The sequence below is a fragment of the Stegodyphus dumicola genome, chromosome 1 (assembly GCF_044657685.1).
Source record: "Stegodyphus dumicola isolate Sdum_Otavi_A_Nest chromosome 1, ASM4465768v1".
In the NCBI taxonomy this organism is placed as follows: domain Eukaryota; kingdom Metazoa; phylum Arthropoda; class Arachnida; order Araneae; family Eresidae; genus Stegodyphus; species Stegodyphus dumicola.
In genome coordinates this window covers 115,896,457-115,920,888 of record NC_140768.1, presented here as the reverse complement: position 1 = coordinate 115,920,888, position 24,432 = coordinate 115,896,457, and the positions used below count along the sequence as shown (strand labels likewise).

At 32.7% G+C, this 24,432-nt stretch overlaps 1 protein-coding gene across 1 annotated transcript in view; it reads left to right on the top strand.

Moving 5' to 3' along the window:
- Window positions 1-24,432, top strand: part of LOC118183729 (uncharacterized) — a 53,321-nt gene that overhangs the window by 21,622 nt on the left and 7,267 nt on the right. The window contains exons 3-6 of the mRNA XM_035353324.2: window positions 14,658-14,726; window positions 20,674-20,706; window positions 23,515-23,679; window positions 23,799-23,840. Of these exons, the coding sequence (XP_035209215.1) occupies window positions 14,658-14,726; window positions 20,674-20,706; window positions 23,515-23,679; window positions 23,799-23,840 (309 nt within the window). The remainder of the gene's footprint in view (window positions 1-14,657; window positions 14,727-20,673; window positions 20,707-23,514; window positions 23,680-23,798; window positions 23,841-24,432) is intronic.

The window sequence follows — 24,432 nt, the reverse complement described above, 5'->3', positions numbered from 1 at the left end:
AGGTAGATATCACAGTATCTTTTAAGGGTCATAGTAGGTTTTAACGGTTATCAAGCCATGGCAAGTTGACTTGAAAAGTCCCTCTTCGTTCACCTTTACAGAAGACAAGAAATGATCTCTTGCCTCTTTTTGAAGTTCCAGTTTATTTTTCTTCTCTGAGGGATCTAGAATTCCAAGTGAAACTAGAGACCATAGATCGGATATCAATATTTCCTTATTCAACATGGATGTGACAAGCAGTGCGGAATTGTCCGAGATCTCACGCATACCATTTTTCCCAAAAAGAGTCCAACCAAATTTAGTTTCTATAGCAGCAAGGCCTTAAGTAAGCAGTTTAAATCCTCCGGTCATCAATTTGCCTGCAATGTCAGCGCCGATAAGTATTTCTATTGGTCCATTACTATCGTCTCATACGGAAATATTGCTCTCTTTAAGCTCTCGAATCCACTCGCCTTTAGCAACTAATGGTATACTTCCACAAATAATATCTTGGCTAAGAGCTTTGAAGTTACAATGGTAAGTTCCATCCGTCTTAGACAAGAACACTGTAAAAACACAGAGATTCACTTGGAATTCTAGATCCCTCAGAGAAGAAAAATAAAAACTTCAAAAAGAGGCAAGAGATCATTTCTTGTCTTCTGTAAAGACTTTCAGATTCGAAGAGGGACTTTTCAAGTCAACTTGCCATAGCTTGATAACCGTTAAAACTTACTATGACCCTTAAAAGATACTGTGATATTTACCCTTAAAAGATAACTATGATTTAGCTGTAAAGAGATTAGCTTCTACAGTAGAACGACTAAAAGCTGAGAAACTTTATGATGCTTCTGGAGAAGTGTTTAGTGAATGGGAACGAGAAGGTGTCATAGAAGAAGTACCAAAAAGCGAAATTGATGTAACATGCCATTATCTACCACATCGACACGTAGTAAAAGAAAACAGTACTACACGAATCAGGCCAGTGTTTGATGCCTCGGCCAAACAAAAATGATCACCTAGTCTCAATGACTGTCTAGAAAAAGGTCAGAACTTTATTGTGGTTTATGACATCAGTGCATGTCCTGTTAAATAATGAATAGCTCAATCTTTCTTTAGATGTACTCTCAAATTTCATTTCATCTGCAGTGCTTTTTAGAATATAAGATCTTTGTGAAGCTGAATCGATAATAGCATGGGCCTGGCGCTTTCTATCTCGCCCTTTCAACGTAACCGTTAAAGTTTGCAAAAACACATTCGTTGTTCTCGCCAAATTGGCGAGGGTTTCATCTCGTTCAGGTACGTACTGCATCCGTATTTTCTCCCTTATTCATGCTAACAGGAACTGGAGATTTTGATTCAGCTTGGATATTTCTACATAAATGTATGTGGTGTTTCTTCCCACAAATCACACACGATGTTCGTCTTTTACATTTAGCTATTACATGCTTTCTGTCTAAACATAAAATGTAACTGCGACTATTTAGAACTGCTTTTTGCTTTTCCTCAGACGTCAGCTTTCTTGCTTTAAAGCAATCACCAGATGCATGATTTCCAGCACAAAAAATACATCCAGGTGAATTTTGTTCAGATGTTGCTATTAGAGTAGAAGCAGAAAGTGTTTTGGAAAATTCTCCTCGGTTTTTGAAACCAAAGTGTTTAGCTTTCCCAGGCTTAGGAGTCTGATATTTAGTAAAGCACTGAGTAGCTATAGATATACTCTCTTCACCTTCAATTTCATCGAGCAAAAATGAAAGCAAACCATCTAAATCCATGCGATGTGTTGACGCATTTTTCTCTTTTTGCTCACTACTTTCAGATTCTCTCTGAATGCGATTAATAACTCGGAACCTTTGCCATGCTCTTAATGTATCATCTGGCAATGATGATTAGACTAGAGGATATAACATCGCCGCATATTTATCTCTAGCGACACCCAGAACTTCTAACGCTCTAAGTTTTGATTCTAAGTTATCATAGAGTTTTCGTAATGAAAATTTCTGCCGAGAGTTTTTTAATAATACTAACGAAAAGACTTCTATAAGAAGGTCTTCTTTCCCAAAACGCGATTGCAGTTGTTGTAAAGCTTTACTATAACTTTCACCACAGGGCGGAAAGTTTCTGATTAACTCAGCAGATGACCCTTTTTCCAATGACTGCAATAAATATGCAAATTTATCATGATCATCTAAATTGGGATCATTATCGATATTTTTAAACTGGCCCCAAAATCCTAACCAGCCTTTAATATTCCCATATTTAAATTCCTATATCCGGAAGTTTAAGCTTAGGATAACGTATAGTAGCATTTTGAATTAAGCTTTCATTAACAACAGAACCATTTTCCTTTTCAGCTAGAAGCGAAACTAATTTGCTTTCTACCGTTCTCCACTTATTAATATGGCATTCCGACCCATCAAACTCGTTATTTATCATAGTTTCATTTTTTTCAATTTTAATCAATTCTTCTCTATAAGTCTGTTCTATTTCAATCATAGGTTTCGCTTTGTCCTCAACTAATTTAAGTTTCGAAATTTTTCTGTCTAAAGATAAATCATTTTCATTCTTCTCAAAATCATTTAAAGCTTTTGTAAACAATCTCCTAAATTGAGATCGTTTGCACTTCAAAACATCCATTATAAATAAACGAAAGAATTTCTTTTTACAGATAACAGTCCTTCCAGCGAAAGCCAAATGTTCAAAAAATTCTCACCAAATTTGTTACCTCAAGAACTATTTATTACTCGGAAATAACTATCTGTATCTCTTTAGTTATTTATGACTCTACAATAATTAAATAATTCCTTTACTCTCAAATGATGAAAACAAAAGTTTCACTAACTCTCTAAAAAGAAGAGCCACATAGTAAATTGTCATTCTCTGTTACAAAACATAGATAATAACAATATGAATAGATAATGAATAAAAAAAAACTATAGAGTAAAGAAAACGATTACATCTGCTTAAAGCTCGTGCAATATTACTCAGAAGCTGCAGTTAGAAAAAAATATAAACAAAAATATTTTTAGTTCAGACCTTGTCATAACTTAGAATTCACTTGTTAAATTTCAAAACAAATCTAAAAAGACAGCATGTCTTACTATCTTTCATTCAAGGAGTTCGGCGATGGTGCAAATTGCTAGAAAATCAAAACAGGAGCCTGGGGAAAAGCTGTCTTTTTGAATTTTTGCAGCTTATTCTAAAATAAAATATTCAGAACAAAATTCCAAATACTGTAATAGTAACAGCTTTCCTTCTTATTGCTGCTAGTTGTAAGAAGATTTTTAAATAAAAATCTTTTAAGAAGTATTTAAGAATTACAAAAGTATATTTTATTAACAAATCTTTCTCTTCTGTCTATATATCAGCCAGAGTAATCAAATAGACATCTGCAATATCATTGCTAGCTTTACTAAGAAAGTGGCAAGCAAAATAATAATATAATTTTATTATGTTGGAATTAAAGTTTTCTTCAAAAATAAAGGTAATATATTTCCCTGCATGCCGTTATGACATTTTTTGTAGTTATTTGTTTGTATATCAAGAAGGGCGTCAAATACAGGGACCACCCCAAGCGGCAAACTCGTGGACGTCCGCGGGCGGAAAAAGTTCTAGATGTAGCTAAAGCTAATAATACGTTATTCTCCATTTACAGGCTTTCTCGACGGGTTTAGGTAACCATTTTAGTCTTTTCAGGAACGACGCTAAATCCGAAAATCTGATTATAGGTCACGTAACAGTGAAATGCGTCTGAAATGATGAAGCTCCTATTGAAGCTGTCCCTTAAAAATCATGTTCTGACAATATTCAGATGCAATTAATGTGATAGTTAATGCATTAACATGAAATTAATATGTATATAAGAAATGAAAAATGGAAATTGAGAGCTTTTGAGGACTAGGAAACATTGAAAATGAAAACTGACAGCACTTGAGGACTGGAATTAAAAATGTTATCATTAATATCATTTTAATTATATTATTATTAGATTATTTATAGACAAACGAGAAACACGCCAAAGTAAAACATAAATTAGGCAAAGCAACAAAGTTGTGATTAGTGTATATTTTTGTTAAGTCTCTATAGATTTTGAGGGCAAATAAGCACAAGCCCATGCTCATCAGAAAAAAAGAAATCTGCACCGAAGGATGCTTTGATACTTTAGTGTTTTTCCTGGCACTTACCAGGATGATTTGTTCCTGCTCTTGCCAGTATCCTCAGAGAATACCGACTGGGCCTGACATATGATGAAGACCGAAGACGAGAGTTCATACGAGGTAGAATTGAAGAGGCGATACAAGAAGAATCCCTTTGCTTCACGGAGGAGGAGGCGCTTGCGCCAGGGTGCCTGCGCCGAAGGCCCTACCCCAGGTCGAACACTCGTGTATCTTTTAATGTTGACAAGACATAAGTTGAAAGTAGAGACCTAAAGATTCAGTGGTGGTAGAATTTTGATAAAGATATATAAAAATTGCCAAAATACTTAATCAATGGGTGAGTCTGAAACCGTAAATGAAAGTGTCAAGCATCTGACGAGCTGGTGACCTGCTGCAAGAGAAGTTGATAACACATTAAGGATCAGTGTAAGCATTTGGTGAATTACTAGTAATTTAAGAAATGAATAGAATTACGATACAACACAGGTAACACTAGATATTAAATGAAGAGATATAAGGTAACAACTAAACAGGGGGTTTCACAACTCAGGCGACCGGTGAATAAATCACTAGAAATAAGTATGACCAATAAGCGGAAGCTCAGCAAAGGTAAACATATAAAGATTTTTTTATTTTATTTTTTTAATTTTTCCCATAATAAATATTAAGTGAGTACACTAATAATCTCGTCAAAATATGATGCACTTAAGCATTAACATTTTGATCAATAGCATTATTCTGCATAAAAATTTCTTCGAACAGATTAAATAGCGAAAAGAGTTTATCAATTGAGTTCTCAGCAGACTGTATTTCAGGTAATTCAGAAGTGATTTTCTGAATGATTTTTGCAATTGAAAGACCCTTAAACAAGTTTCCTATTTACTTTATGAGTTTGAACACTTCGCCCAGGGAGCCTAAGCCAAGATTGCTGGTAATGCTATTATTATCTTCGATGTTACGTAGACTGGTAGGGTGTTTATTTATCCTATTTTGGGTGACATCTGCATAAGATAACATATTTTTACTTTGTAACTTATTAACAGCAGCAGATTTTGCAGTAATGTTTACACTAGAATTGCTATTTGTTTCGTTAATCTTCGGGAACTTAGGACAACCCTTAAAATTTGCGGTGTGCCCTACTTCTTGACAATTACAACACTTAACAATTTCAAGCCTTTTCGCAGAACATTCAGAGGTCTTGTGCGCGACAGCACACTTTACACAGCGGGATTGTAATTTGCAGTTTTCCGAATTATGGTGAAAATGTTGACAATTTTAACATTGAACGATACTTGCATTAACTTTGTACTCTACAATTTCAACATAAAAAAGGAGGAGATGCTTTATATCATATATCTTTTCTACTCCTGGGATGTTTACCAACTGTATTTGAAGAGCCTTAGTTTTTAATTTATGCATCCGTGCAATTTTCCTAATTTTGAACCCCATGCTACTTAGTTCATTTTCATCTATCGGGCAGTCTGTGGGAAGGCCTCTAGCCGCTACTTTGATTGGTTTATCATGTGTCTTAGTAATCAGATAGTGGTCAACTTATCCAGATACCTCGTAATTCCTCTATAAACATTTTCAGTTTTGGGGAGAATTTTCAAAAAATTCCCCCACACTTTGCCCGCGAAATCTAGTCCAGTTTCTTGCATCAAATTTTTCATAAAATCTGAATACTTAATAGATGGTTTGGCCATTATGGGCATAACTTTAGAGACAACATTAACAACATTCATATTACCTTCAGTACTGTCAGAAACATCTTTAGTCAATTTATCAAACTTGTAGCCCTTTGCTTCCATTCCATTTTCCGCTGTTATACTGGACTTAGCCTGCGTGGATTACAGGCTTTTTGCCAGTTGTCATCCAATATGGGTTCCTGGAAGTACAAAAAACAGAACAAAGGTGTCACAAAGACAAGATTAGAAAATGGTCCTTTGCTTCGAAAGTCACGGTTGTATTTATATCCAAAAGCAGTAAAGCAAACGAGAAGATAGCTCCATCTATCGGCAGAAATAGTAATAAAAACTGGAAAATTAAGTCAATAGAATTTGGAAAAACTTAAAGAAGGACTCGATTGGAACTAAAATCATTATTTAAACAAAATAAATATTTGCGAATCTGAAACGCTTCAAGAAAACCCAGTTCACTAATGAAAGAAGCTTTTTGGATAAATTTTGCTGACAAAATTGTGATTAAATTTCCAGTTATGATTAGCTGCCAAAGATTTGTTAATTTCGCCTTTTTGGACATAAGATTAGTGTTTCTTAAAGCGAAACTTTAACGCTCTCTTAGTATGGCCGATGTAATTCAAACCATACTGACAAGATATTCTATAAATTAGTTAAGAATGAAAGTCATAAATGGAATCTTTAGGAATTGAATCATGGGTTTTATTGATAGGTGAGAAAATGACTTGAAAACTGAACTTTTGGAGAATTCATTCAAATTTTTAACTGACAGAAGCATGAAATAGAAGCACGACAAGGTTATTAATGTTATTTCTAACACCGGAATGTCTTCTTTAATGGCAAGATGAACATTTTTTAATGACTTTATCAATGACCATGAGAGAAAATCCTCGGTCAATGGCAAATTCTTGAGTACATTTAGCAAGCAAAGGTTCTGAGAAACGAAGTTTCAGAGAGGAAAATACATAACAGGAATACTTTGAAAGCGCGTAATAATACTTAAATTGATATAAATAAAAATGTGTATTTATTTATGATATATCTAATAAAAACAATTCGATATTTTTACAGAATGACGTTCTATATTTTCCCACATTTCAAATATACAGAAGATGTACTCATGTTAGTCTAAATCTTAGTATACTCCGATGTTTGTATTCAATTAGTATTCTATTAAATATTTTGCTTTTCTACCTGCACCATCTTTACCGATAATGTCTAGTAATGAAGTATATTAAACTTTAAAAGAAACCTTTTGTGCGAACGTTAAAATTTGTTTTTAATAGTATTATTGTAGTATCACAATGTTATAAATATTATAGTATTATGATAATAATATTATTAATAATATTAATGCTATTGATAGTATAGTAGTATTAATAGAGGAATGGATTTTCTATGTCTATCTAGAGCAGATTTATTACGTTATTCAAAATAAGAGCTTTTTTTCCAGTTAAAATAAGTGTTTTCCATCTACCTTTAAAAATACTCTTATTTTTTGGTTTTCTCGTTTCGTACATATTTTTTTTTTTGAATTACTTAAAATTATGTGGACTTTAATTTGAATTTATGCTTCTAAAGCCAACAGTTAGATGGTTTTCTAGTCAATAGACAGTCGATGGCCAATAAGCAGAACAGATTTAATGTGGCGTCAGTGAAGTCAATCTGGTTCGCACTTAATATAGTTTTAAGCTACGAACTTTCATTCATTCTTTTTTTTTTTAATTATTTTTAATTATTTGTTAAAAAAATATTATTCTTTAGTGTAAGAGAAGGGATGAAACGGCATGATTTTTGATGTTTTCGTATTGAATACTTGCAGAAAAAAAGAAAACGACTTGAAATTGCAACTATTTGTATTGACAAATCCAAGCAGAGAAGTCTGAAGTGGGAAAAACTTAAATAAGACATCATGATGTTTACATGGAACAAAATTTTCAATTAGAGAAGCTTTGCATCCCTACAGTTCAGTTTCTTTTTATGTTTGAAATATTATTCTACCGCCTTGCTGGATGGCATTTTATACTCACACCAATAATGTTCTTAATGGTTGCCAACGCAGAAGCGCCGCAAAGCTTGGATGACTTTTCCTGTTGCGTATAAAAAAGACTTTTCTCTCAGTAGTTCTTTCAGTTTTGGTGATTAATAGTCTATTACAATTATAAGAACAATACAGTATTTGACAACACTCAAATTTTGCTCTCGGAAGAAACTGCGTCGATTACTTCCACGAATCTCAAACCTGATGGTTGAATTGGCATATGATGCTTGGGATACTAAAATCCATTCTGCAGTTTTGAAATAATGCAATGGTTACGAAAAGAGATCCAATAATTTTTGGTACTTGGTAGAGAAGGTGGAGGAATTTTAAAACAATTGCACGTACCTTTGAAGGAATTTTCGAACAAGCACACTAATTTTTGAGGAATTTTGGAACAAGTCCCGGACTCCTTGGAAGAATTTTGAAAAAAGGTCACAAGTTTATGGAGGAATTTTGGAGTAAGTTTATGAGTCTATGGAGGAATTCTGGAACAAGCTCACTAGTTCTTGGAGAAGTCCTTGAAGAGATACTGAAACAAGCCTACTAGTTTTTGGAGGAATTTTAGAATAAGCGCATGGACCCTTGTAGAAATTTTGGAACAAGAAGATCAGTTTTTGAATGAATTTTGAAAGAAGCGCATTAGTCCTTGGAGAAATTTTGGAATAATATGTAAGCGCAGAAGTTCTTGGAAGAACTTGGAAACAAGTGTCAAGATTGTCGGAGGAATTTTGAAACAAGCACAGAAGTTTGTGGGGTCCACCCTTTTATCTAACAACTAAATGTAGAGGAACCTAGTGAACAGCTAAGCGAATAATCGCTTCAGTAATAGAAACGTAAACTCGAGAAGGGTTAATTACCCTTTATTGCTCAAAATAAGAATGAACAGGCTTTGTTGTACGCCCTTTCTCAGGGCGTACAACAAAGCCTCCACTTGGGCTTAAACTCATAAATAAGAACTTAACCAATGCTTAACTACAGAGACATAGCCGAAGCTATCCCAATTATAAGTAGTTGCTCTCTAAATATCATTTAGCTAGCGAAGCTATCAAGGGCCTGTAATACGGCCGATCGTAGAGATGTGGCCAAAAGGCGAGAGCGGGCTAGTCAGAAACTCCGAGGCTCTCTCTGGAAGTCAGCGAAACTTCGACTTAAATACTACTCTTACTCATGTGCATTAAACGCGATTCTAAAAACACATTCTGATAGGAAATTGTAAGCTGAAATTAGGATGGATAGGAAAGGAGCTTTAACTTAAAATAACTGTTAAAAACTTAGGTAAATCTTACAAGTTCTTGGAGGAATTTGAGAACAAGGGCCCTAGTTCTTGGATAAATTTTCGAAACGAGCACAAAATTTCTTGAAGAAAATTTCTTACTGCTATTCTTGTGCGAAATGTGTTATCAAATCCTATACAGGTACTCAAACATCCAAAACATTCTCTTTCCACGAGCCCGTGAGGCTCTGATCTTTCCAAAAAGTTGAGAGATTTGCTGAGATAAAAGTATTTTCCCACAAAAGAGAAATTATGCGAACTCATGGTGCTGAGGCGCTGAAAATATTTTTGGATAGAGATCTCAGGACACATTAAAAAAGCATCTTCTAGAAATGGAAAAATATATCGCAATTATGGATGAAGATTATATTGAAAACAAATAAATTTATTATACATTTTTGAATGAATAGTTTGCTATATACTATAAGGTATTTCTCCCGCCTTCTTTGCATGCCTTCGTGGTGTAGTGGTCTGACGCTCAGCGAGTAATTGAGAGGTCCGCGGTTCGATTCTCGAAGGCGTTGCTAATTTTTCATCTTTGCTGCTCTAAAAAAATACCTAATGTCTCTACGATACAAAGAGGCGGCCATTATTTTATGTACACCGTTTTACCTCCCGCCAACCTATATATATATATATATATATATATATATATAAGGGGGAAAATATTTTCGGTCCAAAAATTCGATAGTGATGAGCTTTCAGTGAATAAAAACAAATGAGGGTTCCCATAACATGTGTTCACTACTTTTACAATCATTTCGGTTTGTGTGTGCGACGACGTTTTCGTCAACTTTATCAGACTTTCAACAATTTTTATTTTTGACTCTGTATTTAAGCTGTAATATCCTAGCTAAACTAGAGTTCCTTGAAAGCTCGAATACTAAAGAACTGTGTAGCGACTATTCGCTGAGTTCTTATAAGGGACAATTCCAAAGAAGGATTAAATTACCCTTTATTCCAACTCAAAATAAATGATCAGGTGGCCCCTTCTCGGGCGTACAATAAGCCTGCACTTGGGATTTACCTCAAAATGAGAAATAGGAAACTAACCAAATACTAAGTAAAATAAACCAGCCGAAGCTACATAGAATCAACTAACGAACTTGGGCCGTATTTAAAGATCAGCGGCGTGTACTAGCAGGCACGTAGCAGTACGGCCGTAGAACAGTAAGCTTATCCTAACAGCAACAACGTAGTCAAATGGCAGAACACGCTGTCCTACTGAAGTGACACAGACTTCAAATCGTAATCCCGAAAACACATTCTGGCAGGAAAACGTACGTGGAAATTTAGGATGGATGAGAAAAGCTTGTTCCATATTAAAAATAACTATAAAAAAATAAAGTAAACTCTACAAAGCTTTCTTCATTCATATAAAGAGTTGATTATATTTGGGATAAAACTATTCAACTAAACGTGACTTTTTACTCGAAGCCCTTAAAAGTTCGGCAGCAATCAACATATTGTTGCATATAGAATATATAAACCACAATATTTTGTTGCTACTGAACGAGGATTGTTGATGAATACCTAAATATCGTGGAGATGCACATGTAGATCAAAATGAAGTTAGATTGCTTCATACTATACAACAAGTTAGAAGAAAGTTAAATCAGGGTATTCAAAGTATTTATCTTGAATATTTTATGAGCATTTCGTTTTCTCTAATTAAAAGACAACTGAATTATATGTTATTCAGCTGCCTAATAAAAAATGAAGAGGCAAGCATTGTATTATACGTTCGTATAAATTTAGAAAAATCAATTTTTAAGCATGGCCAATGACACGTAGTAAAATAAAATCTAAAATTTCATATCACAGGTTTTTCTATTGATTGGAACACCTAGTTGGATTTTGTTTATAAACGATGAACAGGACGTGATGCTTATTTAAAGCTCATTGGTAACTGAAACATGGAATTGGCGGAAGGTCATGTACTGGCCACACCGGATTTTTAAAAAATTTTATCCTTCTTTGAATTTTAGAACTCATTCATTTGTGTTACCCTCACTAAACATTAAATAGAAAAATATTTAATGAGTTTCAGGATACAATTGTTGCATTCAAAACTGTAACACAGTCTTCAAAAGACACAATTTCAAAGCAATTTAAAATACCAGATTTGGTGCGCGAATTGTTGAATGGAAGTGTTACCTTTAAATTTCAAACAGAACACCTTCAGTATAAGAAGTCTATTTAAATAGTTTCGAAAGGTCATATGAACGAAAAATGCATGTAATAATCTCTAACTTTTTTTATCGTGATTATACATAGTTGAAATCTAGATGAAGAGAAACTGAATATCTGTCTTTCACTTTGAAGAAACTCGTTTGGATAAACTTACATAGCTAGAACTCATTCAGATAAGAAAAATGGAAAAAACTAAAATGCAGAATAATAATATTATGCAGTCCATTTATTTTGTTAAATTTTTTTCACCTTCTTCGCCTTATGTTTAAAGATGCGTAGCGTTTCTTTCATCTCTCACAATGGTATTTGTGATGGTTTTAAAATCAGTATTTATCTTCAGTAACGGTAGGTGCGGCTTAACGTGATCACGTTTAATCCACGACTATTTTGATAACATTAACCAAATGATAACATTGAACGATGATAAAAAGTGACTTTCAAAACAGCAAATGAAGTTTAAACAGTTTAATGTAAATGTAATCAGAAATATACACATAAATACTTTCACAGTATTTTAATTAGGTAAGGGCAAAAATTTTTTTATAATCTGTTCACATTGTTTTCAACGCAAAAGATTATATGTGAACTACCCATAACATTTTTGGTAATTATTTGACAGACGCTAGATTCTTAATGTTAATACAGTTTACTCTCGATTATCCGCGCTAAGACCGGGAAACAGATCACGGATAATTGAAAAACACGGATAATCCAAACTATCAATTTTCATACATCTCGTATATGTACCCATTAATTTCTTAAAACAATCAGTAATTTTCTTTTGTTTTTGAGAACGTTTAAATATTTATCGATTTGTAAATGTTATTTTATCAGTTTATTCGGAAACGATATCCGCGTTCTTCAAGCCGTTGGAAGTAAGGCTCAGCTGAATCGCCATCGAACCATTCCACAATGTTTTCCTATTCGATGTTTTTTGAAGAATTTCCAGTTTCTTGACATACTGTAGAGTCATTAGGATTTTTTTCTTTTGAAAGCAGGAGGAGTGAAAAATGAGCAACGCCTTTGCCTTCGACTGGGGTTTTAGGGGACCCAGTCGCCAAATCCTGTGTGTGGAGAATCATCACCCACCAACCTTTTAGTTCGGGCGCCACTGAAGAGCCATTAGAAGTTTTTTTTTTTTTTTAAAGAAGGAGACGTGAAAAATTAGCAACACCTTCGCCGAGAATCGAGCCACGGACCTCTGGAATACGCGCCCAGCTTGCAGACCGCTATACCACGAAGGCATGCTATGAACGCTGGAGAAATACCCTATAATACAACCTCTGTTATTCCCACGACTTCTTTACAATTAGATAAATTTCAGATTTATATATTAGGAAGAATCTCTCACCAAGTTCGGACTTGCACGCGTTTTAGTTTTTACATATTTTCACGTACAGGGTTGAGTGTACTTTTGTAGGCACCGCCACCCATAATCCGCAAACCGGATTATTCGCACCCGAATAATCGATAGTATACTGTACTTGGAAGGCATGTCTCGTTGCAAGAGAATATTTCAATGTAAAATTAAAAATTATTCAAAAAGCAACTTTAGGAGATTGTTTCATGGATGTCTCCCGCTCCCCATGAGCAAGAGGAGGGAAATTCTGCAGTTTTTTCCTCCTGAAGAAGAGGGACATGTGTCCGAGTGTCTGTTTGCTAAATTTATTAATTAAAATCGAAACCAAGCTGTTTGGTGATTTTATCCTTTACTTGGTTGCATTTATTTGTCACTTGCTAATTATTGCCTTGTTTGGCGACTTTACTTCAGCTAAAAAATTTATTCTGTAATATTTTAATCATATTAACCGAATCGTTGATTACAATAAGCGAAGTATTTTCCATGTTTTCGTATACAACTTCGGATTTCGACAATTCGATAAAAATATTTGAATGATATTGCAATCACATTAAGCGTCACTTCGCTAAACAAGCGACACTTCTGAAGTACGGTAATAGAATTCTTTAAAATGTTAGTTAAGTCCAATTATGTCCTCATATTATTTGAAAATTTAATATGAAAACAGTTTTGAAACATATTTTTATTTTGAAATTGCTATCTTTAATCACATTTATTCCTTTTTTCACAGTTTTGAGATAAGGGCGAGAACAAACATAAATTCAATATTTAATTGTTTTAATGGAGTATATAAAAATAAATAGCATGTTTAAGGAGTAATTTATATTACCGTATAATATGCCAGAATTATCAGATAACTTCTAAGTTATCTGATTTTCTAAGCTACGTATTTTGCTTGTTTACGAGATAAATAGATTTTACTCCCATTTCCTATCTCGATTATTATTTATAAAAGTTGGGTAACTTCAGACAGCTTTCTAATGATAATCCAAGCCTTTGCCTTCTGAGACTTAAAAGAATGACGCTATTTACTATATGCGATTTTGATCATAATTCTAGATTGACATACATTAGGCACCGCTTAATTTGATCACGTTTGTCCACGGTTATTTTGGTAACAAAAAAAAAAAAAAAAAAAAAAAAAAGAGGGGGGGGGAAGAGTCTTCAAAATTTTTTTGAATAATATTAGTTATTTTAACTAATTTAATATAAATATAACTAGAAGCATACAAGCAAGCACTTTCGCAGCATTTTAAGTAGATAAATGCAAAAGTTTGTTTACGAACCGTTTATATTGTCTTTAATGCAAAAGCTCATCATAATGTTTCTGGAAATTTATTTGACCAATGATGTGCTCCTAACTTTAAATCTCGGAGGACATCTCTCACTGGAAGAGAACTTGCCAACTTAAAATTTGAAATCAGCCAAAAAGGAAGCCATAATTTGGGATACGTGTTTTCAGCGAATTTTATTTGCTCCCGAAAAAGAAGCATCTGTGTCTTATCCCCTCAAAATCGACAGAGTCATTCAAAATCAGTGTCAAACTAAGGTTGTTTTTTCTAATTTTAAATGGTAGATTAAAATAGAAACCAATGTGTTTGACGACGCAATTCTTTATTTGGCGGCATTTTTCTTTGATTTGTCTAATTTTATAATGCAATTTAAACTTGTTTGGCATGTTAATCTTTTATTTGACAAACTTACTACAGTTTAAAAATATATTGTATAAAATTTTGATCACATTAACCGAACTGTTGATCGAAGTAACTGTTGTGTTTTCGTATATGAAAGGATGGAACTTATCCGACTATAACATTAACCGCAATCGAATTAAGCGGCGGAAATTACTATGCGGGAAAATTACCCCAATCTGTAAAATACATATTTTCTACTTGAAAAATTAGGCGATTATTATTTCATAAATACACGCGGAATAATATACCTCATTTAAACTTTTCAGATGGAATCTCACTATGATATGTGCTCACAAAAGAATGAGACCGAAAATGAAATGATGAATGACAATATGGTGAGTACGAATCTGTGCTGAAATCTATTATCTTTTTGAACAGCATGTAAATGCTTAACTGTAAGAAGTACATTTAACTTTGCATAAATAATTAATTTCATCCCTCCCCGGAAAAATTCATGCGTTCAGGTATCGACAAACTTGAATGTTCCAACGAGGGTGTACCCCATTCTGTTGGCAGACAAAATTCCAAGAATCAGCAGCCATTTGTTGACACAACCACAATTGCAACATATCCAGGTAACTTGCATCAATCCCAATGTTGTTATACGAAATTGGTGGGTTTGCAATTATTTTCAACAATCACTCATATCTGTACCTGTAAGACCTTTGAACATATAGGGTTTTGAAAATGAATAAATCTTTTATAGTAGTCCTGTATTGCGGGTAACATGTTATAGGTCAAAGCTTTTGTTATATGACTAAACCTTCAGATGGATTATCATATTCAAAAGCAATATTCTGTAGCTCGGTGTTAGTCACAACTTTTCTGAGAATATTGCTTATGTTCTGGACGTGCTCTGCCTTCCTTTCAATTTTTCGAACTCTTAACTCTCCGTCGAGATGACATCCGACCTAAGGTTTTGTAGACCAGTCGGATTTGAAGCCATCTCGACGGTATTTATTTAGTTTTGATAAAAGAAAGGTTACACAGACATACTAGGCCATAGTTGTTTCTTACATTTCTTATGGCATGCTGCACTTCTAGTACTTCGAGTTTTGCGTATAATTTTAACGTACATACTTATAATAATTTTTACGTGATTTGCACACTGATGTTTAACACATAGTTTTAACATATACACATATTTGTGCATTTATATTTAACATAACATACAGAAGGATTTATATTTAACATAATAGAAGCATACAGATGAATGCTGAGTCAGCAGGATTCTATTGAGTAGTTCTCCTTAGGAAAATGTTAGCTGTATTATATCTGTATTTGACCATTGTTTGGCTGAGTTTTCCGAGAGCTCATTTTTTGCGAGTGATACTTTTTATTCAACCTGGTCAATTTTGTGGAGCTGGTTTTTTGAGTCGAATGTCTGATTGACATATATAGTGATAGTGAAGAGTTGTTGATAGTGAAATGCATAGTGGTATGAGTCTCTTATTTGGCCGCAGTTACACAAGTCGTTTTAACTTAGGTCGAAACGCTGATGATATTTCATGAAAGGACCAAATGATTTAATATGATTAAATATGTCGAGTTGTTGAGGAAATTGGAGACATTGGGGGATAAATTTAGAGGTTCGTCTCTCAGTGGATTATGTTGCTGTTGCCACGTGGTCTTGCCACGTGTGCTTGTAAAGTATTGAAGCCGGGAAAGGTAGCGATTTGTTGAACATAATGCATAATGCATTGATAGAAGATTTACCTGAATCTGCGAAGTAAAATAATTACTCTTTCAAACTGAAGGCCCTGCCAGTGGTCGAGTAGTTAAGAGCCCTAAATACTGGGAATTAAAAGTGAGTTCGAATCCAGGAACGAACGGGTTGGCAGTATTATTGGTTTTCGTCATTTCCCCAATGTGTAACCTGAATACCAGACAATTTTCCTTTCAAAGTCCTCCATGAAGGCATCGCTTTCTTTAGGTTGACAGTCCTGGTGTGCTTTTCAAATTCTAATACCTGAGCTTTCAAACTTCTTCTACACCAGCTTGTTTCTAGCAACATTTATAGCTAATTTTTAGTTAATGTACGATTACCTGGACGATAGTGAGCCGATCTGATTAGACTTCTGTCTTTTTCTCCTGATCAAGGATTGCAGATTTTTCGGGTTTATTTTTATCACACGAGGAAACAATTTTAGTCAGTAGTATAATTTACGAAAAAACTGGATAGCTTATGAAAGACGACTGCAAATTGCACAGAAAATTACGTGTGCCGTCTGAATAACAAGACAGTCGTGATTACTTTAAAAACAAAACAAAATTAATTAGTTAAAAATTCGTTGCAAGGTGGCGAGAAAATGATAATTCTTTATCCAAATGTTAAAATTATTTCATGCCGAGGTAATATTTGTTGTTAAAAACAACCTTTATTAATTACAATAATGGTGCAAAATATTACAAAAAATTATCATTATTAAAATTCACATTAGTCACGGATGTTTTTTGAAAAATAAAATGAAGCTTCAAACTGTTAAATAGCGCAAAGACCGCTTTTAAATTTTTCTGTTAATTAGGCAGCATGTAGTTATAATTTGATAAAATAAGCTATGTCAAACAGCAACATCTCTTAGAATTGGCAATTTACTAGGCTTAGGCTTCTAAGTTAGTCAATTGTCCATTTTTGGAAAGGATACTCTTTTAATCGATTTTCCTATACTTGTCTTTTTACTTCCTTGTACGAAGTAAAGGAATTATTATAACAGCGAAAAATTTCGGTTGTCAGATTTTAGTGGAAATACATATTTTGACCGCTTTGGAATCCTTTTTGCCCCCTTTTTTTTCATGGAACTGTAAATATGAACAGAATAAAAGACTCTTTATTACAAAACGGATTGCAAAATAGATTCGAAATGGATTTTTTTGTGACGTCTGTACGTAAGTATTATCTCACATAACACAAAACGATTAGCCATTAGAACGTTGACATTTTGTATGTATGCACTTCCTTTTTTCTGCAATTGGCAGTACCATATACATATGTACGCATTCCCGTACATGGCTTAAAAGACCTTATCCGGCCTTTATTTTCGCAATCGCTGGTCATAGTCAAACACTTCCGATTGCAGAAGTGTTTCAACGACGAAAATATTCCTATTTTAGCAATTTCAAATTAAAAAAAAAATTAATGTTGGACAAATAAGGAAATCTAACTTTAATCTGGTCTCCCAGTTCCTATACTTATATTTGTGAAAGTTTTAATAATCATAATGAAAGTACAAAGTTTGACTCCCGACGACAAAAACTGATCGGGATATTTGATTTCAAAATTTGGAATTTTTTATGTCATTTTTAACTTTCCTATTGGAATCAGTTAATAAAGTTAGACTAATTTCGGGAAATAAGTTTAAATGAAGTGCTGCAAAAGGTGTGAATAATTTAATAGTCCTACACGGAAGTCATGTGGTGTCAACATCAGATATTTAAGTTAAAAAAATGGCAAATGTCCTTTATTTCGAAATAAAAAATCTCTTGCGGCTGGATGATGACATTTAGCATCATAATTTTTCAAGCTCATCTACATTTGGAAAAAAAATATATAATGTAAATATCAAAAGATTATCAGTAACTTTTATATTATTTCTATCTTTAGCAGTTGCTTATTTAGAAGAACAATCTGGAAATTCCACATTTGGAAACTGTCAACTCTAAATCTGTTAAATAACTAATTTCCAACATATTTTTTTGAAATTTTTTGAAATTATTGAAGCCTCAAAGCTAAAAGAACAGTCGGATTCCATTATGAATGACCTTTTTGATGAAGTAGCATTAATCTCAAACATTTTGATTCTATTCAATTTTTGAATACTTTATAAGATCAAAAACATCGAGAAGCAACTAGATATGATTTTTATAGCTGCCGATTATAAATGTATGAATATTATAAATATAGTTTCGTGTGTCATTTAAATTCCAGTAACATCAGCATATTGTGAAAAACATTTAACGTCACGTCAACTAAATGAAGAAATTAACGAAATAGATGTTCGTTGAACTTTTAAAAAATATACTTTAATTTATTCATATATTTTAATTTCTAAGAAAGTTGTTCAGAATTTGCATAAAAAATAAAAGGTGATGCATATTTTCTCAAGTATGCCAAAAATCAGAATAAATATAATTTTGAAATAAATAAATAAATTTCGAAAGCTTTTAAATTTTATATTGCGCCCAAAGGGACCTTTTTAAACGTTTTCTATGTTACCTTCGTTTATTAAATATCCCGTTCTTCGTACTTAAAAAACATAAAATTCAATTCAACAGCAATATTACAAAATATTTTGAAACCGGATATCTTTAGAACTTCCGATTCTAAAGATATCAGGTCTAAAGACATCCGGTCTTTCCGGATATTCTAAAGTCTCGCGCGCTGAAGATAATTTTTTTTTAGTCCAAAGGGATTTGAATCCCGAAGGACTATTAGTTTCGTTTTGGCATTTTGCGTCGGAGTCATAAATGTCGGTTCACGTTTCAAACTGTTGCCACAAAATGTTAGAGTCCTGCATTATATTTGAAGAAATTAAATAATGAAAAATCTGCATAAATGTATGTATATTTCTCGTATTGTGATAAAACAACGGTACATAGAGTCATCGAATTTTGAATAACGTAATCCTCCAAGGAATATGAGCATGTGGAAGACCAAATTTGAAATTTGAAATTTTTTTTTTTTTTTTTTTTTTTTTTTTTTTTAGTCGAAAGGGGCAATTTGCCTTGAAAGAATATTATTTTCGTTTGTTGACTATAAATGTCCGATTCACTTTTCAAAGGGCTGCCACCAAATATTATCGCCTTGTATTATATTTAAAGAAATTAAATAATGAAGACTCTACATAAATGTATATATGTTTCTCGCTCTGTGATAAAACAACGGCACCTAGAGCCATCCAATTTTGAATAACGTACGTTTCCACCCGAATGGAATGCCCATTTAGAGCCAAAATTTGGAATTGTTTTTATTATCTATTTAATATTTTATAAAACTTTAACGAATTTTTGATTAACAAACTCAACGATTTAAAAGCGAGCAATGGTAACACTCTACCGGGGAATAAAAACCCTTTTTATCTCTAGCGCCCGGAACTGTGCATCGGAAATTCTAAAGATATGCTCATTTTAAAATTATTTTGCGATATTGCTGTTGAACTGAATTTCATGGTTTAAGTGAGAAGAACATGATGTTTAATAAATAAAGGTAACACACAAAACGTTAAAAAAACGCCCCTTTGCACGTAATTTAAAATCTGAAACCTTTGAGATTTTTTATTTTATTTTATTTATTTATTTTTTTCTCTACAGTTTTACCATTGCTCGCTTTGAAATCGTTGAGATTGTTAATGAAGAATTCGTTAAAGTTTTACAAAATATTAAATAGGCAATAAAACAAATTCGAAATTCAAAATTCGTGCTTCCAGGTGCCCACGTTCAGGTGGAGGATTACGATTCAAAATTTGATGGCTATAGGTACCGTCGTTTTTTCACAGTGCGAGAAACATACATACATTCATGCAGATTCTTCATTATTTAAATATGATGCAGGGCGATAATATTTGGTGGCAACAATGTAAAAAGTGATTCGCCGTTTATACTGAAACGCCACAAAATGCCATTTTGAGACTAATAGTCCTTCTGGGCTACCGCTCCTTTGGGTTAAAAATAAAATTTTAGTTTGAAAAGTTACAAATATTTTAAAGCTTTTCTACATTTTAACTATTCTTAATTTAGTTTAAAAGGATTCAAATATTTGAAAGCTATTCTACATTTTTAATTAAAATCTGAGATCATTCTAATCTTTTGTGTATAGTGAGTCGATAAATTGTTCAAATAATATTTTTTCGACGCCATTCGAAGTTTTAAGAAATTATTTGATCATATGAACATTAATTTAAAAAATGTATTTCAACAATTTACAATATTAATAAAAAAAGACCTTTAAATGAAACGATCAGTGAAAATTAAAATCATATAACTTAAGGTAAATTATTTTAAATATATTTATAAACTCTTCCAGTGTAAAAAATGTTGAATAACTAAAATTTATGGGCAAAAATTTAATCATCATTAGTTAAATAAAAAAATTAATCTAAGTTATCTCCATGAAACGAAACTGAAATTTTGGACCTCCCCACTAAAATTAACACACAGCAGAATGATTAATAATTGATTTGATGATATTAGGAGTTATTCATAACAGCTCTTTTCTTAAATAAGACATGAATGTTTTGGCTTTATATCTTACTCACAGTAATTAATATATTCATTATTCTGTTACAGATTTTGCTTTGCATTCTGAAAGCTGGTGAAATGGTAAGAAGCAGAAATTTTTCTGTTTTCGATCAGGAAGTCTGTATTAGTTTTTATAATATTGAATATTTTGAAACTGATATGGCTAAATTTAACAACTGTTATGATGTTCTGTAATCAAAATTTCATTTGATTACAGAAACAATCCAGTAGCCTCAAACTGAAATTGCATGCGGGCCGAATGCACGATTTAAAAGCAGATGGAGGGCCAAATTTTATTTTTTAAACCAAACGAAATGATTTTTCTAACAAAATGAATTTTTATCCAAATTTTATTTGCTAAATATTTATCAAAATATTCATGAACAGTAATAACAATGACGGAAAAATAATGAACCCAAATTATATTTACGTTTTTGTTCGAAATCTGAAAGATGGTATCTGCAAGACATTTCTGTCCATTAAGCTTCGTAATTAAAATTTATTGATAGTTAAATATTAAATTTTTACTCTGACATTTATTTCAAATAATTCTAACATGTTAATCAACCACTAAATAAATTACTCAAGATTAAAAATAAACAAATTATCGAAAACTTTACTGTTGGGACAAAACTTGAGAATTATTTACCTATAATCTTTCTCTTATTTATTAAATTTTTCTTTAACGCGTACATAAAAAAACATATATTTATATGTTAATAATTATAAACTTCTTTATTTCTCACTACAACTTTCAACTACAAGACCTCATCGCGTTTCGATTTTGATGATTTAATTTTTTTTTACTTATTAATTTTCTACTGAGAAGAGAAGCTGTTGCCATGTAAAAATTTACACCTAAAGAAAGGGATTACTCTTATTACAAATATTCATAGCTAAGGGTATATTATCTTTTGACAAGCACGAAGAAAAGTTAATTAAATCTTCAAGTCTCTGAATAAGATCACTAGCATAGTGCAAATTAATTACCTCTATTTGTAGATTTTCGGGTAATTTACTTACACTTGTTTTTAAAGATAATGAGAATAATGTAAAATTGGTCTCCAGACCATTAAAATCATAAACGTTCTTCAAATTCTTATCATAATGATGCTAATTTACGGGATATACATTCCTGGGGTACAAAATATTGGTTCGAGGGTTCTCATGTGGATCACAGCCCGCTGATTTGAGACCACTGCCCTAAGCGATCTTAAGATAAGCAAGATTTCGTCATTAAATTGTCATTAATTTTGTGGAATGGATAAAACGACAACAAGAGTGTCGTTTCTATGTAGAGAAAATTCTGGTTAATTTTTACATATAGAACAACTGTTTTGCATCTCATACACTGTGGGATTTAAATCACAATAAATGGGGTAACAAAATTATTTTATAAAGTAAGCTTTCATTTAAAATTCTTAAAGAAATCAGTGAACGAAAAAAATTATCCTGCAGCATCATGAGAATAAAGGATTAAATAATTCTGTTTCTAGATTTTATCCGTAATTTTATGAGAAGAATAACAAAAGCGCGGGATGGGCTTAATAAATTTACAAAGATACTGGCTTATATTTTTTGCACTACAATTCGATTAATACCTTTCGTTCTTTTAGAAGCTACGCTTTTATTATTGGTGATATAAAACTGCAAATGAATTTTGTAAAGAGAATTATTTAATCTCTTGTTGCCATGAAACTGCATGATAAATTATTTTTCTTTAGTTCATTAATTATTTTCTGAGTTTTATATATATTTTATGAAAGCATTTTTTCCCTTATTTTATTTTCCTCTTTTTAGTCTGTTGCTGTGACTTGTCTGACAGTAACGTCAGCATAAGCCCACGAAATTCATGTTGGCAAGGAATCCAAGATTATGCCTATCGTAGACAAAACCCTTAAGAAGCACCTCCAGGTGACATTACAACTTTGCGCAGTCCCCCCCCCCCAATTTTGGTGGAGAGCACCCCGGGGGGGACGGGTCCGAGGGTCTCCAATCCTCTTTCCCTACCACCAACGTCTCGAGTGGATCTTCGTCTCGCGCCGCATATTTAACGTGTCCCCGTGCCGCACAGACACATTACGTTTACAAACATCCATGTCTCCTCCGGGATTCGAATCCGGGCCCTTCGGTACGGCTGTCAGCGCAGCTAACCATTAGTCAAATTGGGAGGTTCGTTTTAGTCTAAATGACACATTTCCAATTAAAGTATTAATTGAAAAACGTTTTCAATAAACAAAAATCATTTCTTTTATTTCCAAAAATTTTGTTACGTCAAATGATCAATAAAATCAAGAGATTTACAAAAATTCATCAAAAAGTAAGAAATTACGTTAAAAATTCATGGGCACCCTAAGCTTTTCTTATTCGCGATATAAAATCGTAGATGAATTCTAGCAATAGGTTTATTTAATCTATTATTTTCATTAACTATGCGATAAATTATTTCGTTATTTTAGTTCCCTTATTTATCACTCATTTTAAATAAAAACTTATTGTATAAAAACCTCTTTTTAATTGTGTATTTAGTGTTTTGTATTTGAATACGTAAAACCAAATATTTATTAGACGCGTACTTTCAAACAAAGAACTCCATTTTAGGTACTTTAGGTAAGTAGATAATATTTTAAAGAGGAAAAAAAAAAAAAAAAAAAGCTGAAAATTGACAGTAAAGCATTCCTTCTAGTTGTTATTTAACAGGGTTGTGGGCTTAACTGAAAAAACATTATTCAGTCCTAGAAAGCTTCAGATGCTCCGTGAAGCAAATCCAAATGGAAGTACTTCCTCCAATAATGTCTGAAACTAGAGTACTTTATATTTTTCAAACTAAAGCTATGAATATAGACAAAAATATGCTACTATAACTACTAGCACTATACATGATTTCAGATAAATGAAGAAGAGGCAGTAAATGTAGAAAAACTCAAAATGATGATTTTTGAAATAGCAGTCACTGAAGAAACTAAAAGTGATACTATGGCAAAAGACGTTCATGAATCTTCTTTCAATATGGCGGTGCAAAAATGTGAAACTTCCGAAGAGAATATGATGAAGGTGAGATTACTTTAGTTTGAACCTTAGATATGAAAATTTTAAGGGCTTGAAAAAGTTTTAAAGAATATCTTTGCTTATTTAGTAGTATTGTTAGCATATTTATGCCCTTTTATTTTTAGGCTTCCAATCTTGTGCAATGTCTCTTAGAAAATTTATCTATGGTAAGTAAAATTAAGTTCTATATATATCATTATTATTATTATTATTATTGAAATGTTAAGCTATAATATGGGTATTTACAATAGGAATACTCATAACTATGTTTTAGAATTATATCAAGTATATATTATTTTGAAAATACAATTAATTAAAATTCATTTCAATTTTATATTAGTACTAACTTAAAAGAAGAAAACATAAGGTCTACCGGAAAATTCAGTAGATTTGGGAAGGGAAATAAAATAATACAGTCCTTAGAGGAAGGAGAAGGACCCAAGCAGTGATTGGCTGACATCTGCTTCAGTTTTGAATTCTTTTTCCCTTCAAAAAGTTTCGAAAGAAAAGAAACAAGTGATAATCGGAGGATGTTAGGTCTGTGAGTATGGTGGATGCCGCATAATTTCCCAGCCTAGAACGGCGATTTTCTGACGAGCCACCAACGCAGCATTTGGTCTGCTATTATGACGATGCAGTATGATATATTTCCTATTGAACATCGCTAGTCTCTTTTTCTTTTCCCTTTTTTTTTTTTTTTTTTTTTTTTTTTTTTTTTTTTTTGTGGCTTTGTTTAAATCGTTAAATCGTACATCTGCT